General features: G+C 37.0%; 1 protein-coding gene across 6 annotated transcripts in view; it reads right to left on the bottom strand.

Annotated features, from left to right (window-relative positions):
• Window positions 1-3,219: 3,219 nt before the first annotated feature.
• The window catches only part of GK (glycerol kinase), a 36,815-nt gene continuing 18,061 nt past the window's right edge, over window positions 3,220-21,973 (bottom strand). For 2 of the 6 annotated variants that reach the window (XM_075033503.1, XM_075033505.1), the window contains 9 exons: window positions 20,534-20,612; window positions 18,570-18,666; window positions 16,822-16,906; window positions 13,318-13,438; window positions 11,657-11,800; window positions 10,583-10,663; window positions 8,939-9,025; window positions 6,804-6,874; window positions 3,220-5,703 (listed from right to left, as the gene is read on the bottom strand). In XM_075033503.1, the coding sequence (XP_074889604.1) occupies window positions 6,831-6,874; window positions 8,939-9,025; window positions 10,583-10,663; window positions 11,657-11,800; window positions 13,318-13,438; window positions 16,822-16,906; window positions 18,570-18,666; window positions 20,534-20,612 (738 nt within the window). In that variant the 3' untranslated portion in view covers window positions 3,220-5,703; window positions 6,804-6,830. The remainder of the gene's footprint in view (window positions 5,704-6,803; window positions 6,875-8,938; window positions 9,026-10,582; window positions 10,664-11,656; window positions 11,801-13,317; window positions 13,439-16,821; window positions 16,907-18,569; window positions 18,667-20,533; window positions 20,613-21,973) is intronic. The other 4 variants (XM_075033506.1, XM_075033507.1, XM_075033508.1 and 1 more) reach the window with 4 other exon arrangements.

Raw genomic sequence — 21,973 nt, 5'->3', positions numbered from 1 at the left:
TTTGTTCTTTGGAAAAATTCCACCATATGGGCTGCTAGCAAAGGTCAGTCTAAGGAACAAAGGGGACTGGAAGACTCAATCACTATTACCTGTGCACATCTCCAAATGAAGTGATACCATCACCTGAGGGCTTTTTTAAAAACTCTTACTGTTAATTCCTTTCTCATAGTCTTTAAAAGTTTGTCTTCATTGAAGAAACATTACTTTTGAATGGACTATATTTATTCTACTTTGTTTAAATTAGAAGCATTATGTGACTTGGCCTGAAAAACTATGTATTAAAATTACTCTGATAACAGTCTGGTTTAGTTCAAGCCCAAGACGCCAAGGCTACGTCTGCAAAAGGATTGCTTAATGCAGAGAAATAAGATTGCAGGAAAGCAATTTTGCTGTGGTAATACAGCGGCTTTAGATCAGTCCCCACCTAAAATGCCAATGCAGTCAGTAAAAGCACGGCATTGCCACAATGTCTGATGTATGTGGGTGCTAAGATATCAACCGAGCAAAGTCTCCGTACGCCCACGGGTAGCGCAGCTCGGCTGGCAAAGGGTTACAGTGGGGGCCCGACGGCAGCACGGACGCTGGGATGGAGAGGGAGTATTTGAATTTATACAAATGCAAGTATACAGCGCATCAAAGACTTTTTTTTCTCTCCTGAATGCCGTTTTCCGGAAGCAGTACTCTGCTCTTGTCATGATGTAAGCCAGCTCCTTAAAAAAACCCAAACCTGTCCTGAACCCCAACGAACACCCAATGCGGACCTCAGTGTAACTCTTCGTTAGATCATCCCTCCGTAGAGTCTTTCTTTTGGACTGTAGCTACATGGCCCCCTGTCAAGGTGCAAGAGGAAGGATTAGCTCTATAAAGGAGAATAAGGACTATGTATGCTGAAGAAAGTATCTGTGAAGTCTGTGATTACACGTGCCCGGAGGCTGCCAGACGTTCTCTCCCCACAGAAGCAGGGTGAGGGTCCAGATGGAGAACCCCCAGCTTCTTGTTCCTGTTCTGAAACGGGAATGCTTTTACCGACGTGGAGTCCACAAAGTGATGGAGTAGATACGCAAACCCAACTTCATAAACAAACAGCTGCTAGCTGCCTTCTGAATGGAGAAAATGTTTGTGGGTTTTTTTCAGGGCCAGAGAAGAGAGAGAGGCATCTTGGAGATGCCTGGGCAAAGGTTGTAGCTTAGTGTAATTTCAAGCACCACAACGATGAGAATCTACGCCTTATGCACTACAAACCCTCTAACTTCAAAATATAATTAAGAAAAAAAAGGAGGCATGGATCCTACTTACATCCTTTTTCTTCACTATGGAACATCAGTTCATTTCAAACTCCAGGCAGTGTCCAAGATTAAATACCCACAGAAAGAAAGAAATTACCTAATTATACTTTAATGGCTACTTTGTGCCTACGGACTATTAGGTCTGTGCGTAACCTTGGCACTGGAACTTCGTGACTTCTGAGTGAAAATTTGTAACATTAACAGTCCTAGGGGAATTTCTGTAAACGAGAATTACCACACCTCTTGGGTTTTTTTTTTATTATGAAAGAGCTCGCTGTCTTTCCTCATATGTGTTTAGTACTACACATTTATTGCAAACTAGTTTGGCAGTCCTGACCTACAGTGTGTAAATGAACTGCTCATATGCTGATGTTATCTTTGCTTCTATTGGAAGGTAGTACAGCTGTGACTCAGGTTTTTGCATAAATATTTAAATTACAATTTCAACATTTTCATTTTGAGAATACTGTGCCAAATGCTGCTGTAATAGCTTCAACAAATGCTACTTTGAAAGGCAAGTGGGAACAACTGATTCTTTTTTTTAAATGAAGCTATAACAAAATCTTCCAACAATTTCAGATATTCAAGGATATTCTGTAACCCAGTATCATCTCAATGTTATGACCTTCAACCATCCTGTTGCTTATCTACTACTGCGTTAAGCTGGGTTCTGAACTGCTAAAAATCTGGTATGTTTTTTTCTCTCTTTCCTAAGTGCTTATCTATCTCTCACAACAAATAATAAAACCATACCTGCATATTCCAATATAAAACGTGCACGTAAATTGGGACTCGGTATTTCACATACTCATGAGTAAACAAGTAACCTACTTCAAGAATAGCAAATAGCATTCCAAGAGCTACAGATCCAGGCTTCTTTAGATGGAAAGATTATGGCTTGGATGCTGGTATGGCTATTAAGAAGCTTGTTTGTATAGAGTTCCAATAATAGACCAGATACTGTATTAGCTTTTGTTGAACAAAAGTTCTTTATACGTATAAATTTCTGGTACTAAGTACATTAATAAAGTTCTCATCTCATAATAGCCCAGCTTGATGAATCATGAAATTGGAGTATGCTCTTGTGCAGCACAGCTAAGGGCAAGGCTGTAATTTTGCCGTGTGAAAGGAAGACACCAGAGCCTCACGAGCAGAGGGAGAAGTCTCATATTGAGCAATTACATGTGACCTAAAGTTTCTGTGTGATGTGATATATAAATGCCCTTTTCTTTTTGAGGGGGGGTGTGTGTGTGTGTTTCTGACTCACACAACTGATTTCGATATAGGGGACTAAAGACTTTGTAAAGACTGTGGATGAAGGCTGTATCCTTGGCATAATTACGCAGCACTAGACGTGCAGAATACAACTGGGAGCTACAGAGAGACAGAACAAACAAGAATCTGGCAGGCACCCTCCATACAGGCACCCTCCACGCATACACGTACGCCCACGCGTCTTCCTTAAAATAACAGAAATACCTTCCGCTCCTGGCTAGTCCCCCCTGCAATGTTTTCTATTCCATGAACATTTCCTCCCCCAGCTCAGAATGGCTTTTTAATCTGTGGCAATTACCAGACCATGGTGTAAGAGCAAAAACCGTTTGGCCTGTTGGTCAGCCATGTTGTTCAGATCAAACCTGTTTTACGACCGTGTTCCTTTTCGTCGTTTTACTTGTGTTTTCCTGCTTTTTCCTGAATATGGAGGGACTTGAAGAAATGTAGTTTCTAATCCAGTCCTTGAAACTGAATGTATCAGTGAAACGCAGGATGCAGTACTGCAGGTATTTGATCCGTGTATTTGAGTAAGTTAAAGCATGTGTCTGTGATACTTAAAGAGGGTGCTCTGTTGTTTAATATGCATCAGCGTATACTAATGCCTCATGTAAAAAACATCAATGAAAATGTGTCTGAAAGATAATGTGCAAGAATAAACTGACAGCTTACAACAATTTATTTAGGGTATTTTAATACCAAGTTAATGCATTTCTCAAGTAAGAATTTATAAATCTGGTAATTTATAGAAAAAAATAAATCACAGCTTCACAAAAAGCTAACTTTCAACAGTTTGTCCCCTCCCCCCCAAGATGCAGTTTACAATATATTTCAACTATGTTGGTAGAAAGTCGTCAGTGGTGTGAAATTCTTAAAAAATATTTGCAACAGCAATTGAAAATAAAATAATGATTTTTACTCAGTGAAAAAGTAACAGGAATTGTGTTTCCCAGTAAAAGATAAGTCAGAAAAGCAGCAAAAAAATCTCCCTCCTACTTATTATGTGCTACCTTTCCCCCTGCTACATACGTCATTGGCAAAGGCAACACTTCAGCATTAATCATTCCCAGGTTCAGTACTTCAGTGTTTTTGGCAAGAAGTCGTACTCAGAAGTCCCGTGGTTGAGGTGTGTGCTGCCCTCGCCCTGCATGCTCCAAAGGCTGCTGTTACTCCTGTTCCTTGGGGTAAGGTGGGATCAGCAACAGCTCCCAGTAAAGCTAAGGAGCATAAAGATTTTTCTATGGGTTCCTGTTCATTTTTCACTCTTTCTTCACCTCTCCAATACAAACTGGAAAACCCAGAAATTTTAGTTGTCACACCTCACATTTGAGTATTTACAGGAGATATGGGATTTGAATGATATATTTTCACCCGTGCACAAAAAAAATACCTTCTGTGGAATTTATACACACAACCACAGGACAAAAAATGTTCCTTCTCTAACTTCTTAACTAAAAGTCACATTTTCAAAGGTCATTGCACTTGATAATAAAAAGGCAATTAATATGCATTTGATATTAAATATATTGTACAGACCTGAACTTCTGTGCAATCCATTGCTTCAGACACACACATATTTAACATCTTTTTAAAAACTAAGCCTCTAATCATAGTTTAACAAAGAAAAAACTTTTTAAAGACTTTTTAAAGACGAAAATCTTTAAGAACAAACGCACATAAAAAAAAGCTCCCTTTAACTCCTAGTGCATTTAAACACATCTTTGAAATTCTCCATGTTGTTCCCACATTTAACCTCGCTATCATTCTATACTGATCTAATGACAGTATACAAGAACACATTTTCTCTGACCTAACCAATAAGGCTGACATTCATCATGCTGTTGGTACAAACAGGAAAGCTGAAGAGAAGATTATCACCTCACTCTGTTACCTGTGGAGGACAAAAAGTTTCGAAGTGGACGCAACTCACTTGTCACGCATGTTGCCTGTGAATTCCAGTGGCCCATTTCAGATGCCAAATGCTTACTCTTCCAAGCCAGGGTTTTGGATTGTCTCAGTGTATTTTGTGACAACTTCCTGTTAAAACTATGGACATGGAAACTGAAAGGGAGATTTTGGTCCCTGAGATATACTAAGTGAGATCAAGAACTAAAGCACTGATATTTAATTTGGAGTGGACCCTCTCTAAGGAAAACTAAGTTAGCTTCAACTTTCAAAAGTTTAACAAATAGTCACTAAAATATCCTTAAGCAGGATGACAGAATATATGCAGTATTGGTCAAGAAAAGTGCATTGTACAGAGTAGTTTTAAGAGTTACCAGTTGCTGAGGACCAAGAAGCTGTCCTGTCAATAGCATGCTGTATCAAACTTGTCTTTCCAAACTAACACAAAAGCACAAGAACATGAAACATGACCTTAACCGAAATATCTATTTGCTCCTATCTCTTTAAATGTACAGACTTAAGTGTCTTAAATACTTATAATAGGCAAACTGACTGCATATGCCAGAAGCCAAACCAAACTTTTTAACTTTGTAATTGATCATTTCAACAGTACTCTGTGGACCATATCAGCAACCTCTTCATTGCCAAACCAGTGGCGATGTGTGCTACTGAAAATACATTTTGAGCTAGTGTTTAAAAGGTTTATACCACTGAAGGTGTTTCAGACCAGCAGCCACTACAATAAAACATCTTTGGCAACCACAGACATATGAAAGATAATTCACAGCAGCTGGAAGAATTGTAAGATGTTTACAAAATTCTGCAGTGCACCATTAACTCTCTGCAGTGTGTTGTATAAAGTACCAAACCCCTGAAAAGGATAGCTAAACATCTGACGTCATTACCTCAGAAGTTGCAGGGTTTTGTTATACCAACTTTCTCAAACAAAGCTAGGGCTTGTGAAATTTTAGAGGATGATGTGAGAGAGTCCACGCAAAGGCCTCCACTGCAGTTGGAGTTGATGAGGAACGGAGCAGAGTAATGAAGGGCTGAAGACATAAGTTTCAGTGTACCACTGGGAGGTTACTCAGGGACTGGCAACAGATGGATTCATGAATGTATTTAGTCACACAAGTAGTATAATCAGATTGGTGGTGGAATCTCTTCAGACAACAAAACAAAACGAAACAAAGAAATCAGCTGCATCCAGAGTCCACTAAGCAGTCTCATTTACCAGTACCTTAAATAAGAAAGAATGTGCATTAGTAACATAGAATTTACTCTAAAGCATTAATAACACTCTATAACACAGCTGAGCTATGAGGGGAATTCAGTGTAACCATCTTTTGTTTTCAATTAATGCAGTTATAAATTAGATGTATCTTGTGACACCAGATAAGCCAGCACTTAAGTGTGTGGGATATGCATATAGCAGGAGAGAAGAGACCACACCATTAAGATGGGTAAATTTTTAACAAGTAGAAGAATTGAAGGAAGGTAGTCTAAGCTTATTTTTTCTGAATATGAGCTTAGCTTTCAGAAATTCGGGAAATATTATTGCAACTAACTTGCAGAACTGCATAGTGATCCCTGTATGTAAATTAGTATGCAATTTGACAGTAACTATCACAGTGCAAGACACTAATAAGGAAAAACAGAATCTTAAAAAAAAAAACCCAAAGGTATTTAAGCAGGAAGAATACAGTATTACTTATCAGCATTGACACCTTATTCTGTGAGAACAAAGTCAAAGAAGTCTATACCCCAGAAGTCACATAAGATCCCGTAGATATCCAATCCCTACTTATATCTCATGTGAGAGCTGCCAATTTAAGCATGCAAAGGCATTTCTTTAAATTTGAGTCTAATAAAATATAGTATCACTTTCAGTTAACTTCCACCCACCAAAAAAGTACAGCTACACAATATTTTGAAACCTCTCAGATGTCCGCTTCCAAAACTAGTGTGAATAGAGTCTTAGCACAAGGACACCAGTCACTACACACTACTTGCTTTAATAGTGAAATAAACCAAACATTTGGCCCTTTCTCCTCTGGGAGACAAGAATGAAGATCATAAAGTAAGGTACAAGTAATTGACCTGATTTTGATGAAATTACAAAATGATATCATGAAATACAGTATTGTTCTTCATATTCAGTCAAGAGGTGCTGCATGAGAAGGCAGTTAGTTTAGCAGTTCTGCAAATGGGTTTTTGCCACGTTAGTGTTCTCTGTTCTGCCACAGCAGATTTTTCCTTTGCATTTCAGTAGCTGTAAAATCATGGCCCTGCCCTACAGAGACATGTTCAACAACAGCACTGTTGCCATGCAAGACTTACTGCTGTTTCAGCACATGAAGGATGATTTCAATCCTCAGTAGATTCAATCCTCAAACCTACTATACTGATGACTGCATTGGAGTTCCAGTGTTTCATTAAAAGATAAAATGTAACAAATTAATTAATGGAGTTCCTGTACTGAATTAGAAGGAAAGTCTGGTCAGGTAGTTCTGGCTTTTAAAAGCAAAAGGATATTTACCAAAGTAATATCTAAGGGGGAAGCAGCCCTGCTCCAATCAGCAACACAAATTCTGTATGTCATGTCCTATTCTAACACATAGCTGAGCAAAACTACAACCTGTACATATCATCACTGATGCTATTCCTTGTTAGACATCATCATTTTTAAAACAAGTAACAGCTGGAAATTTCTTGCAACTTCTCCTGTCCCCAAGCTTACCATGTAAATAATATGCCAATATATTGGTATATAAAGTACCTATATCGGTATATATAATAACTATATATATATAGTAACAGTAACTATACCAATAGTTATCTGTAGTTAACTATACTAATAGTTACTGTTATCTGAAAACAAGGGCAAAAATGGGTTCTGAAGGCCAGAGGGAGTTGAGATGAAAATGTTTTCCACTTGTGGGTCAGAAAGTCACTGACAAGCTTAGGGAAAGGACAAAAAATAAAATATCTTTTTTCATGAGTTCCAGCAGTGCAAGTTTAGATATTTAGAATCATAGAATCATTTAGGTTGGAAAAGACCTTCAAGATCATCGAGTCCAACCATGTATAGGCAGGTTACTGATTAGTAGTTTTTAAAAAGCAATAAGCCCAGAATTTAAGTTGCTTATCTGCCCACTTAACACTGATCTTCATATTATTTTAGGTGTCCTCCATGTGGTGAAGAACCTGACCTGGAATTAATATTCAAGTTGCTTAGTTCAGCTTGTTAAAAATTTACCCACTTATTCACAGCTGGTTTTATTTTATTCTTCATAATCAAGATTGTTCTCATTCATAGATACATTCCAGAGTTAGTAAATCAATGTCAATTCAGTTTGATTTTTGCCTAGCATTTGTTTAGTTTGATTTTAGTTCTCCTACAAGCTCAGACAGTCTCTTCCATGCAAGGAAAATTGCAATTGAATAGTTAATTCAGGCTGAATGAGTAGAAACAAAATACAAACACATCATCACAGGAGCATGCTAGAGTCCTCAACTGTCTGTTTAATTAACACCCCCCACCCATCCCACCAAAACCAAAACAAAGAAAGAAAACTAAACAACCACCCCCAAAAAGCTTACTAAGCAGCAACAATGGCTATACTGTAAAATATTTTCTTTGGAATGAAAATATGAAACACAACAACAAAGAACAAATGGCACCACCATATAAACTTCTTATCATAAGAATATCTTAATGAAATGTCTTACTTCTGGCATGAGTAACTAACCGTCATTCATATTAAGAACTTTCTTTTAAAATAAAACATATATTAATAGGTTGAAGATGCACCTTCATTGCATATGCACACAGTCCTTTTTCCCAGTTTTGCAGATAGGCCTTTTAGGGTCTCTTCTCTTTACACAAAATGAATTCACTTATCCATCAAGAACAAAGTACAAAAAGAATATTCTATAGATTTAGTAGATGAAGATTTCTGACCATACAATAGCTCCAAGGGGAGCAGAAAAATGAAAGGGGTGCATGAAGCCTTTCAGGGACAGAAGAAAAGTCTTCACTTTATTCAAACAAGATCCTCAAAATAAATTTAAACGTTATGAGAAGAAATATAAGATAAAGGATGGAACCTTATTCTAACTGCAGTGCACGCTGTAATGCAGGCAATGCAAAACTGCTAGGCTGCTCCAACCTATATGCCTTTTATAAACTGTGTACAGTCTGCATAGCTAGACAAAGGGAGGGAGGAGTTCAAGGTTTCATGTGCATCTAACAATTACGAATTTCATGGCACATGAGGATGAATTCGAGATGGCATTCACTTGGTTCCCTTAGGTATCATATGTCTAATTCACATCCTCAGACACTCGTGTGCATGAACAACAAAAAGCATCAGTCATTTTTGCTAAAAATAAACAGATGGAATACAAAAAAACCCAATACTTAAACTAGTGTAGATAGCTTTTAAAGTGATCTAGTTCAAATAATAACTAACCTGAGACGTACTTTGCTCCGATTAACATTATCATGCTACTCATAATAAAAAAACCCAAAGGCAGACTACAGAAGATACTAGTGTCACCTGATGTCATCCAGGGGAAGGTGTTTCCAGTCAAGCAAATCAAAAGAGAAATATATATATATAAATTGCAATATATGTGTTAAAAACCATATGAACAGCAAAAAGTAACAAATGTAGTAACATTTGCAGAAAAACTAAAAAAGATTATGCATAACCCCCACAATACTTCAAAACAGGCTCTCAATATAAAAGTTCAAATCCAAATTTCACTGTTAGCAATAGTAATTGAGTTGAGCCCATTTCTAGCATTCTTCAATCTTAAACACTCCTAGCAGGCAGAAGACAAAGTTTCAAAGCAAGAACTAAGGAAAATAACATTTTCCTGTCCAGTGTTAAACCAGATAATCACTGAGGCTAAGTTTTGATAAACATATTTCACATGAGCTGAAGAACACGATCTAGTTTTATTTTCTGCAAGGCAGAATTTTCTATCCTTCAAAAGGAAATAAAGATATGTAAGTGAGATACGCATCAAGCACTTGGGATTTTAGGATCCATAACAGAGAATTTAGATGTAAGGCTACTAAACCATAATAGACAATACTGAAGTGAATCTTGTTACTTAGCATAAGTTACCTATTTCCCTTCCAAATAGCCTTGGCAGAATTGTTTGTATAACCATGGTGTTAAATAAAATACGTAAACCAACATATAGGATGGTAAAAAGAAAATTTTAGCTTTAGCTTTCAAGAATAAAGTAAGAGACTTCATGCAGCTTGAGGACTGCAACTGTGGATTGTGGGCGGAGTTTCCATTTTGAGGATTCTTTACTTAATACTTTTCATTCTAATAGTTTTTCCAAAAATAGGGAAATGAAATTAAGATAAAGACCATAAATGAAGTGTTGTAGGATGATTCAGGACTCAAACCTCATCCTGAAAAAGTGCTGAAATATAAATTCAAATTATAGATCACAGAAGACTGCAGGTTTTATTTAATTCAAACCTGACAGATGAAAAAGCCCTCTACGTCAAAAGAAAGATCATGTTCAGTCCCTCAAAAGTGTTTGTATATTCTCTGTGTGTGAACAACAGGTCTATGAAATTCTTCACTTTATGATAACTTCTTGCTCTTAGCCCTTCTCGGTCAGATTTTGATGTGGCTATCAATCCCTCCTTCCTATACAGCAAATAATAAAAGCAAGATGTAGCAAGAAAAATCACAGGATGAAACTTTTCTCCTTTGCAACATGAGGTTATAGTATAAGAAAGTTTTCAAAATCCCTGCACTGTCTTAGAATTGTGCTGTATCTCTTCTTCTAGGTAAGATTTTTTTCTTTTGTAAACCAATACTATTCTGCAAAACCTGCAGTTATTCTGGATTTCATGTCCTCTGTTTTTAGAGCCCTACCAGATGTTGCTTGTGCCCTCTTTTCAAGAGGAAGACCTATCTATCTATTCTCCTGCTTTGTTTCCACAGTGGTTTTAAGTAGTAATTTTTAAATCATTGGAATAGTCCAGAGATGGTACGAACAGTAAAGGTCACCAAACTCAAGATCAGCTACCTAGGCTAACTGGCTAATTAGTAATACTCGACCTGCATTAATTTCTGGTTTACCATTTGAAGGAGCTTCAGATGTCTCCCAGCCCATAGATTTCAGCACAGCTTTCTTCCATCTGGCATAGCGATATTCACTTTCTGAAATTAAGAAATCAGCAAACAGAAAAGCCTCTTAATGCATACAAATACAACTACAAGTATTTAAGAAGCAAAGACTACAATATTAGCTTTCCACTCTTTTGCACAGTATAGTTTGTCTGCACAGAACAAGTATTATAAAATGCTTTTTTGAATAGACCCCCCCCCAAACCTTCAAACAACCCAAACCCCCACAATTATGCACAGTTAGGAGAAATAAACCTTAAAAACCATTTTCTGCATGTTCACCAATAAGAAGATTTACAAGCAGGACAAAATGAAGCAATTGTTATTCATGCAGAAGCCCTTCAGTGTTGAAAATACTGTCTTGAAGTAGGGATTATAGCAGTAATTATAATCAAAATGGTAAGACAAAATTCTGTAACAAAAATTAAGAAATAACTGAAAAGACAAAAATGCATTTGTCTTGCACATGGATTAATTATGTCAAGTACATGCTTTCCATCTCTAGAAGCACTTAAGAACTGATGAAAAAGATAGTCAGCTAAACAACAATGATTAATGTAGGCTTTTTAAACCCCAAAGAAAAGTCTCTCCAAAACAGTCACTCTGTCCTTTTTACATCTGTGGAAACTCACAAATGCACAGGAGCTTTAGGAGACATCTTTCTCAGTAAAAACCTTTCAAGATTTCTTTGATTTTGCTTCCTATAAATCAAAAACTACTAACTGCAACGCCCAGTGACAAGCTGCTTTCAAAAAGAAGAAAGAAAAAAACCCCAACACATTTCCTTGTGGAGTTAAGTTGTTTTAGCCATTTCCCAATCTTACTAGTCAATAAACGGACAAAACAGTAAGTTAAATGCACTTTTCTCTAAACCAAACACTACAAATCTGATCTTCAATGTTTTTGAGGCTATTCATATATAGCTGTTTTTCTATCAGCATGTTAGACTGCAACAAAGGAAAAAACGATCTGTTGGACATAAAACATTAAGTTTGCAACTTCTTAGATAATATGAAAGGGTTTTACCCTCTGGGTTGATCTGTGGTTCAAATCGTTCACATGTCACTGCTGTCAAATCTCCAGGATTCAGACTCCAAATTCCAACTCCTTCTGCAGCTCCTGCTGCCATAGCAGCTCCTAGAGCTGTTGTTTCAGGCATTGATGGCTTTACTGAGGTAAATCGCAGAGAAAGTCATGATGATTTTTAATGAAAGTCACCTTGATGACATCAGAACTAAAGATCTACATATATATCTAGAAAGATATATATTTTCTACAACTGCTATATGCTTCCTTTAAGTTTACCAACTGCAAACCTCATTTTATTGCCATTCACATGGTTATGAGGCTAACTTCACCTATGAGTCGTCCAAGTCTTTGAAATATCTCAGATGACTACTTCCTTTAAGACTGAATCATGCAATTGCTTATTTTTATACCATGTGCAGGGCTGCTGACTTCAACCATCAGTTTTCTTAGAGTACTCCTGTTAATAATATACTATTTTCTTGTCTTCTTGCTCCCTCCTCAAAGCAGTGATTACTGGCTAACTTATCAGTCTTGTTACCATGCTCTAGATGTTGTGTTATTAAAAGCACTTATACTTAGAAAAGGCATCTTAAAAGAGGTTACACACCTGTACTTACTAGCTTGTTTGCCTTCCACAGATGCTACAGAAGACCATCCCATCCCCAAGATGTGAATGGTAAATCTGTTCCATGAACTCTAGAACTGCCTGCTTATCTGCTTCAGGCAGAGGATCCTTTAAAATCTGATTTTATTGATCATATCCTTTCATCTGTTAACTGTGCATCTGCACCGATAGTATGAGCCTTGTGCATTATGTATTATTAAAGGCAAGCTACAATATCTCTAGAGTTAAAAACTTTCCACTGAAGTGTCTCACATTTATGCATAAGAAACAACACGATGTTTTTCTAAATGATTTTCTAGAAGCTGCATTAGGCAAGATTATTACATTTATGCAGCAAATTATCAGTCTTCAGTATAGATGAAGATATATAATATCCTGATGTTACTCAGTGACACACTGCATCCTTAGAAATGTTTATGTATAGCTTATAATACTCAGCAACCTGAGATCTGCTACAGGTGTTAAAACATGACTTCAGAAAGATGCACCCTTTTCACTGATGCTGAAACGCTCCAAGTTTCAAGTGAGGTCTTTAAAGAGTTTTAGTGCATTGAAACACATCCTTCAAAAGCTAAAAACCCAAAGGTTTGTTCAGGCAAAGGGAACAGAATAAAGGGTATTTTCCATTTGCTGAAATGCAAGACCAAACATGAACGAGCAGTGGAGGTACAAAGTTCTGATTTATCTCTGAGCAAGATTCTCAGGGCCAACATGTTGCAGCAGAGAATTAATTTCACATTTTAAAATTGTTAGATGTTTAGAAATTGATATGACAACTTTGAAGTTCAGTACTGTCATAGTGCTGTAATATTTCAACACAGGAAATAAGTCAGTGATCCTCTATGAAAGTGAATCTCAAAACTGGAAGCAAGATCTAAAAACTTTTTCTGAAAAAAACCCCAACATTCTCAAGCAGTAGCAAAAGACCAGCAACAACAACAAAGCAAGCCATCCAATTTGTCCTCATTAGCCATTACAAACCAATGTTGTTTTCAGCTTTAAAAAGAAAATAGGAGTTGCAATTTCATCTTACCTACTGGAATACAGAGAATGTCTGATTGGAGTTGCATGAGGACTTTGTTATTGGTCATTCCTCCGTCTACTTGTAACTGATTTAGTGGTATCCCACAGTCCTTGTTTATGGCATCTAAAATCTTAAGTAAGAGTAATATATGTTATGATTTAACTGCAGAGAAATCCATGACACCCTCTGAGTATAAAATACTGATAATTCAGCATTTGCTAAAGAGTGTTAAGTAGATAATTCCCCTCCCCTACATATCGAGAGGGCAAAATAGAGGTAGTAACAACACAGTTTTGTTTAATTTACAGCAAATGCATTCTATTTATTACAAAAATCCTAGTGTAGGAGATGTTTCTCCTCTGATGCTCTATATCTAGCCTATGTGTTGGTTATATGGTTTGAGAAGAAGAATTTTGAAGAAAAGCTGATGACAACTACAACATTTATTAAAGCTAATAAAGGAAGAAGTAATACTAAATAGAGTCCTTTAGCTGATTACAGTTTGCTAGGTACTTTCTCTAATTTGATGCATTAAAGAATTGAAAAATTAAAACGTTTAAACTGGCAATCTGGAAGACACTTCAATAGGAACAGCTGAACGTTGAACTGTTTTGAAAGAGCAGCATCTTGAAATATTTTCCATTAGTGGTTGAAAATTGAGAATTTTACATTACACGAGATAGACTGCAAAAATAAACTGTTAGTGTAATTTTTTGCAAAATTATGCTTCCTTCTTTTGGGCACAGTGGATAGCTGGAAATAAATGAAAAGTGTTGAAGTGTTTCCAAGGGATAATTAACTAAGAGTGAAGTATGTAATTCACTGATACCTATTGATATGCTTTTTAAGGTTTCCTAATAAGATTTGCCTCAAACCTTAGCTACTGGTAACACCATGGTATTATCCTACAAGCACCTATTAAATGCAGAATAGTGGGTTTTCTAGGGTTTTGTAAAGGCAGTCAATTAAATGTCTCATTTACATTTTTTAAGGTTAGTGCATAATTTTTGTTGACAAAGTTAGGCATTAACTAGTGCAGAATGATTTTATCTTTGTAATTTTTCAATTTATTTGAATTAAAAAAATGTGTGCTTTTCTCAGCTTTAAATGACAAAGCAACATAGACCACAAAAGAGACCAAACCTACAACACATTCCGTGCTGTTCTGTAGTTCACAAAGTAACCTACTATACAATCCTTACTGGGAAAAGTCAATATGGTTTTTTTTAAAAAAAGAACAGAAAAATTGTAGGTTTGTAAGCTAGTAAAAGCTATATAGACATCAGTTGTCCAGTAGATTCTACCCATTCCCAGAAAGTAAGTCAGCAAGGTCCCTCACCAGAAAATCTTTAAGGGAACTAAAAGAACTGCCACAGGATAAATAATGGTTAAAATTAGAAGTTAAAAGGCCAGTTTTCATGGTGGCAGCATCCATCCACAGGCCTGTGCTGTTCAATACATTAGAAATAACCTGGAAAAGAGGATTCATAGCACAGCAGCAAAGTTTAGTGGCAGTACTAAGCTAGTACTGCTCCCCACCACTTATTTCCATTTTTTTGCATTTGTCTGTGCTGACTTCACCTGCCTTTTTTTACCTTTTATAACTTCAGCAGTGCCTCATAATCTCAGCTTTACACACACATACTGTTGGAGGCTCTGGCTTTGTTTACCACTGTGCAAGAGTATGTTGGATCATGCACTCAGTAGAGATTAAAAAAATGAAAAGAATGCTAGAAATCAGGAAGGAATGAAGGAACAAAACAAATCATGATCATGCTGCTGCTCTCTCTATTGTACTGAGGTTGGATGAAAAGCAAGGTATCCAAGTATGTAAGTTTTGTCTAATGACAGCATTGTACAGCTCTTAGAGCTGAAAAATTGCTTATTTTTTCATAATGCCTTCTGGAAGAAGAAACGTTACAAGTTTCATCTGTCTGCGCAGGGAAGGAGCTTTTTGTATAACAAGGAAAAGAGACTTAGAAGGACTGGATGGCACAATAAACCAAGCAAAAACTCCAATGAACATGAAATTTGAGGGTTTTCCTGAAGGATACAAAAGACTTCCATTTTAACTGGAATTAAAACAAAAGAACTTTGTTTCTGACAGGACAGAACTAACAATGTATCTTTGAAAAATGTACACATATTTTATCTGTGTCACTAGGACTTAGTCTGTTAATTTAAGCGTGTCCAGAGACCTGATCAGGCACTCCTGTCATTGTGCTAAAAGCACATTGTCTAAAGTATGAGGAAGTATTAGATCTGTTCAAACAGTTAACTTCACCCTCACTCAGTGTGACAGCTTTACTCCCCTCCCTCCTACTCCCAGCCACATGCCCTGTCTCTCATTCTGACATTTGCTACACTCCTCTGCGAGGCAGCTGAGGTCATTAATTCAGCAGAAAAATAGCCCAGCAAAAAAGAGGGATAATTTTCTGCTGGAAAGTTCATTGAGCTGTCATATGAGAGGGAATGGATGGGAGGAGGGACAAGGAAAGAGAGGAGCAGACAACAAACTGAACTATCAGTTCAGTTCCCTGTAACTTTACCCTGACTTCTAGTACCAGAATTAGAGATACATGCTACTTCCAAGCTCCTTTACAACTTTCTGAGGACTCAGAGGCTGTTAGCACAGCTTCAAAAGCAGACATCTGGGTGAGATTTCTGGCTGTCTTTTTCCACGAGTACTTTTTACTCTATTCTATGTCACTACAGAAACAGCAAGTTGCTTTCCTCCGCTCACATGGTTTTAGCCGGGTGTTATTTTAAAACTCAGTGTGTTTAAATATGAGCAGTTTAGAAACATGCAATCAAATTAAGGTTGACTGTTACCCTCTGAGGTCTAGGGATTTCATTTTCTCCTGTATTTGTATGGAACACAGGGAGTTTAAATTGATAGTAGATGGTGATATAAAGATTCTAATGCTCAGAACATACTGATAACAACCCCTTTGAATTGATTGGAGGATTCATTTCTTCTGTGAGAATTTAGGTTTGCTGTTGCAGAACGCCAGCTAAGGTAATACAAGATGTAATGGGCAGGAAGTGAATTCAGATTTCCCTTGGTATGTTTGCTGCTGTCTTGCTTTAACTCATTTTTTGTTCTTGTGTACCAGAAGCAACATAAGCTATCTCCGTCACAACAGACAATATAAAATGTAGTCTCCTACCAAATGCAACTTTTTAGTTATGGCACTGGCCTTGTCATTTCAATGTTTCTATGTTCTGCCTCTCAACATATTCACAAAGTATGTTCACCTTATTTTAAGTGCTGATAAAAAGCAGCATTGCCACCCCAAAATAATGTACCACCCAACCACATCATTGTAGCTAAGCCCACAGGAACAATTTTTCAACATTAGCACCATGTAAAGAGAAGAATAGCATCAAAGTACAATATAAAGCATATGATTAATCTTCATTAAATCTCTTCAATCCTCTCTCTTCCTGAAGAGCTACGGTCCCTGTTATTATACTAATTTACAATGTATTTAGGACCCAATTTGCCTTTACCTCTCGTGTTTGAAAGCAAACCGCTTCAAGTGCAGCAAAGGCGATGTGGTTTTTATTTGTAAACTGAGTAAGGCCACAGATAATACTGTTGAAGAGAAAAAAAAAAACCCAAACGGTTAGGACATAGTTCTTTACCAGACATACACCATTACTTCAGACCTAAGCTTTCTAATTCAAAACTCATTCAGTTCATTTGTATGAGGACTGCTTTTCAGTATTAAAAAGCTTGTTTCCCTTTAATCTAAAGTCTCTCATCCCTGTTTTCCTGACAAACATGGTTTCAGTGTCCAATCAATACAATTGCCATAAATTAAAATTTTATTGCCAATCTGCATGCAGATGGATGCATATTCACCCATACACACACAAACACACACAAAAATTCTAGTCTTCCTTTAAGAAAAGGAAATGTATGATAGAGGCTGATTGTTCTTTAAAAAATATCATCTATCACTAAAATCTTAATTCTAGTCTTTAAATTCTTAAGGAAAAGCCCAGCTGCGTCAGTGCTATGCTCTAAATGCTTAAAATTGTGTTCAGATCTATTCTGATCATTAGTTGTTTCTGCACCTTCAAAGAGATTTTAGATAATGGAAATTATGCTACATCTAACCATGAGTAAGCTGAATTCTGTCAAGGTACTCTGAACTGCAGAGCAAATAATCATCCTTTTATTCTATTTTAACATCTGAGGAATAGTAGCGTTCTACACAGAAATGAAGCTATATTTGGTGCTGGATACATGCAATTTCAAAGATATTTTTAGTTGTTGCCATTCCAAAGATCAGCTTTTAACAGTTAAAAAGTTAAGCACTATGATCCTAAAAAGTGTTAAAACATCTAACTGAAAGATTTTTTTCTTCCTTACATACAAAAAGCATCTAAATTCTAAAGATGCAACTACTCAAAACCTTGGAAACAAGATATTCTTTAAGATTTCTTTTCTGACTTTAGGAAAGCTATTTTATATTTAAATTTTTTATGCTTCTGTGACTCCCATGGCATTTTGTGATTCCAGCAACAGGAGGTGACCTCACAATAGCAGAAAAGACAAATGGAAGGTTATTGTTTGAACAAGTAGTTATAACTAGTACCAGGTAGTTAAGTCTTAACAACCAGGAATGGGACTTGAAGGAGAGGAGAAAAGAGTATTCAATAAACTGAAAAGAAAGCTGGACATAAGGGGAAGGAGAGGGAGGAGAAGTGGGGAGGAATGAAGTAGCCTGTATCATTTGAAATAGTGAATGCAGCCGCCATGGGAAACTGAGCTCAAAAAACTAATCAGCACTAAATTCTTCATTTTCTACTTTTGTTGCCTGACAGCTCACAGGTATGCAGATGTCCTTTCAGAATCAGAAATGTGTGAAGAAAAAACAGCTGGTCCCATTAGCGGCAAGAACGACAGAACTATCTTGTACCTGTCCTCTGAAACACACAACCCAGCCCAAACGTATTCCCTGCCCCCTGCCCCCCCCCTCCTTTTTTGGGGGGTGGGGTGGGGGGTAAGATGAGGGTGACTAGCTGAGCTAGCTAATCCTTCTTTTTCTCCCAGTAGCAGTTGCTGTTTTGAACAGATTAAATACAAAAGAGATATGCAGTAGTTGCTTGAAGATACCACAGAGAATGATGTATCCAGACACATCAAAGGAAAAATAAAAGAACAGTTTCACATACCTGGAAGAACTAGTGATAGTATTTGTAAAATCATTAAATCTCCCTGCAAATGCAGTGTTTAGCCAGATTCTTACCCCCTTGCACTGGGTTCCCAGTATGGTGCATACAGTCCTGAAAATGCTGGCACAAAGTAGCAGCCATAAGAAGTCCCCACTTCCGCGGCTAGTTTTTCTAATGCACACACACAAACAGTCTTCACTTAGCTTTTCACAATGGTACCAACACTTAAATGTGACACTTAAAAGTGTTATTATTTAAATAGGGAAAATATTCAGAATATGTTAGGTAGCTACAAAAATAATCAAGCCACATACAGTTAGAAAATACACCTCCAGCACTCTGCTTCTCATTAACTAGTTGTCCATTTGCAACAATATGAACACAAGATGGGTTATAGGGAGTTGTGGGAAATGTAAAATACAAAACGAAAAATCAAAACCGAAAACCAAACTCGTGTACTCAATATTCTGACCTAGATTCTGTGATGTTTTCAAAGGGTATCCTGTGGGTAAAGAATGCAACCTTCAAAGCAGTCCAAAAGGTCACATTTACTTGCATTTAAGTCAGGGCAAGCAAGTGAAACTGGATCAAGACCAAAGGGAGTTAAGAACTAAATTCCCATTAATTTCAAATGGATTTAGAGTTCTAAATTCTCAGCTTACGTATATAATCACAAGGTCAGTTACAAGGAAATCTGAGGTTTCTTAATATCTGAGTAATGATGTTGGATAGCTGAGCTCCACAATATTAAAATATTTGTAATTTTAAAAATTATATTAAAACATCGAGAACTGCAAAGGAAGTAAAGCTAATGTGCAGGTTCTTCCTATAACAAGAAAGGAAAGTATCTTTTTTCTGCTTTTGTAAATTTCCTCTGCATTGATCAGAGAAGCACAGTAATAGAGAAAAGAGGTAGGAAAATTTATTCAAAGTCTTTTTAAAATGGTGCTTTCATACAGACTCCACCTAAAAAAGGAGTGAAGGGAGAAGGAAGGACATGTTCAGGCAAACAGGAAGAGATGATGAATTCCAACATGACTTTAACAACACTGACAAGACTAAAGTTCTTGAAACTCAAAACTTCCAAAGGTCTAGTCAAACTCGTGAAGCCAAGAGGTACTGTAGTGTTTCAACAGCTGGTTAATTCACATGACAGTAGTTTATATTCTTCTGTATGATCTGCGAAGCTTTCTTTACAGACTGATGTTTTAATTTTTGCTTAATCTTTGAAGTTTTACATAAAATTTGAATTCTGAATTTTTCCACCTTTGAATAAGAGATCAAATTATTAAAAATATGTAATGAAATGTTTTTTAATCCTTAATCTCATCAAGTCAGTCACTTTCAAACTGTTACACTTGCATGCTTCTGACATTTTCTCCTTTTTCAAAGTTTGATATATTCCTAGTCTTTATAATGTCACCCACCAGCTTGTTTCGGTTCAGCTCAAGCAGAAAACATCAGTTCCCCAAATGCTAAAGGATTACTGTATTCTTAGCCAAAACAGATTACCATCCTCCACAGTTCCTGTAAGAGGCAGCTTTGCAAACTGAAGTCCCTAACTTAATGGATATGAAGCCTTCTACATAAATCGTTGCATATGTAGGGCCTCAGGTTCTCATGTTTATGACAGGAATGAGTACGTAGGTTTAGGATCAAATATGCTCTGGCTTCTGTAGTAGACTTACATAGTCTTGGCTCTGGAAAATTCAATATTATAAGAAACCAGGAAATACACTGTAAGTATAGTATCTTCCTGAATATCTGCTTGCTAGGGAAACTACTAAAAAGTACAGATTGCAATACAACAAGGCTGACAAAGGGTTTCAAAGACTGTATTGATATGCTGTATGAAACACATGTATCAATAAACAGTGATTTCACAGATGCAAACCAAATTGTCCAAACACAGCAAAATATATGCATCTCACAGCTTTTCTTTACTTGAATATTTTGAGCTTTCATTCAACATTAGAGACAGCAAGACATTGGAAAAGAAAATTAAAAAACTAAACAGCTCCAAATTGTGAATACTCACCAACTTCCTGTGAAGTCTTAACAATACCTAGATTGTCCCTTAGCCAACGAACAACAGCACCAGCTATTGCAACAGATCCCTGAAAGAAACAAAATCACTACAACATTAGGAGACAACAACTGGTAGCTTCATGTTCCTTTTTACAAGACTGGAGAGGAGGGGTAGCTGCGGCCTCCAATTGCAGGCTTACAGTCACAGCTTAAAGCACTCCCAAGAATGCTCACAACTAAACCACAAGTTTCTTGGCAGCTGGAGACTGCCATGTAAAAATGGCAGCCTGTTACACAGGCTCCATGTAGAAAAGGTGCATATTGCATGATTCTTCTCATGGGGAGAGTTACCATGACATTTGCTAAGCAGTCTTCTTGTCTCTCTAATTTAGGTCTTCTCCTGAATATACAGTTATGAAGTCCAGTAGCCTTAGCCTTCTTTTTCTGACAAATTATTGAAGAGTTATTAAGATTTTTATGCTTTGATTTAACAAACCAAGACTGATTATGACTAGAGTCTAAATACAAATGCCCAGAGAGGCAGAAAACTTAGGCACTTGCATTTGCCAGCAAAATTGCTCTGTTGTCTCAGTGAACGGCCCTGAATGGCTCCATCATATCACAGATGAACGGTATGGCTCCTGTCTCACTCCAAAGTCCAAACGGACTTCTCTTCAAGACAGTCTCATGTTTACTAGAGTAAGCTTCAAGTAAAATGGGAAGAGCATTATATTTTCATTCAAACTCGTTGCTAGAAGGAGCAGGGGTATTTTCTAACCAGCTAGCTATTACAGTTACAAGCTAACGGTTTAAAAGAAAAGGCTGAATCCGTATTTTTTGCATCTCTGGAAAGTGTCTTAACCAGCAGATTGTAGATGATTCTAGCATGGATACATGAGAAAGGACACTTAATATCTTCTGTTGAAGCTGTTTCTTCAGCCAATATCATTAAAGACTTGGAGATGAGGAAGAAGCAAAGTACACATGCATGTGTTTCAGCATGCAGAAATACAAATCACTCTCAAGACAGTACCAGTTCTTGCTTCAAGAGCATGGGTTAAAAATAAAACAAACCTCTCACACACCGGCACAAAATGAAAACCCCAAAGTTTGCCAGAATATGGCAAATGCGAGATCAACTTTCCTTAGGGAAGAAAAAGGAAATGAACACAGCCTCCCACATCCTAGTAAAGCACTGTAAGCCACAAACTATTCTCCCAGTGAAGAAAATCCTGTGTGTTGTCTTTGTTTCACATGGAAAACATAGGCTCTCTACAAAATCTCAATAGCAGCAGAGAATTGAGTATGCGTGTTTTGAGAATAACTATTAGATCAAGCCCACTAAGCAACATAGATGGAAGAATAATCATTCTGTTATTACCAATGAAGCTTTGGTGCCAAATAGGTGCTCAGCTGATCTGTGCTTCAGAAGCAGAGCTTTAGAACAATG

Source organism: Buteo buteo, chromosome 8, assembly GCF_964188355.1.
Source record: "Buteo buteo chromosome 8, bButBut1.hap1.1, whole genome shotgun sequence".
In the NCBI taxonomy this organism is placed as follows: Eukaryota; Metazoa; Chordata; class Aves; order Accipitriformes; family Accipitridae; genus Buteo; species Buteo buteo.
Note: the sequence above shows the minus strand (reverse complement) of the source record. Positions and strands in the feature narration are given on the sequence as shown.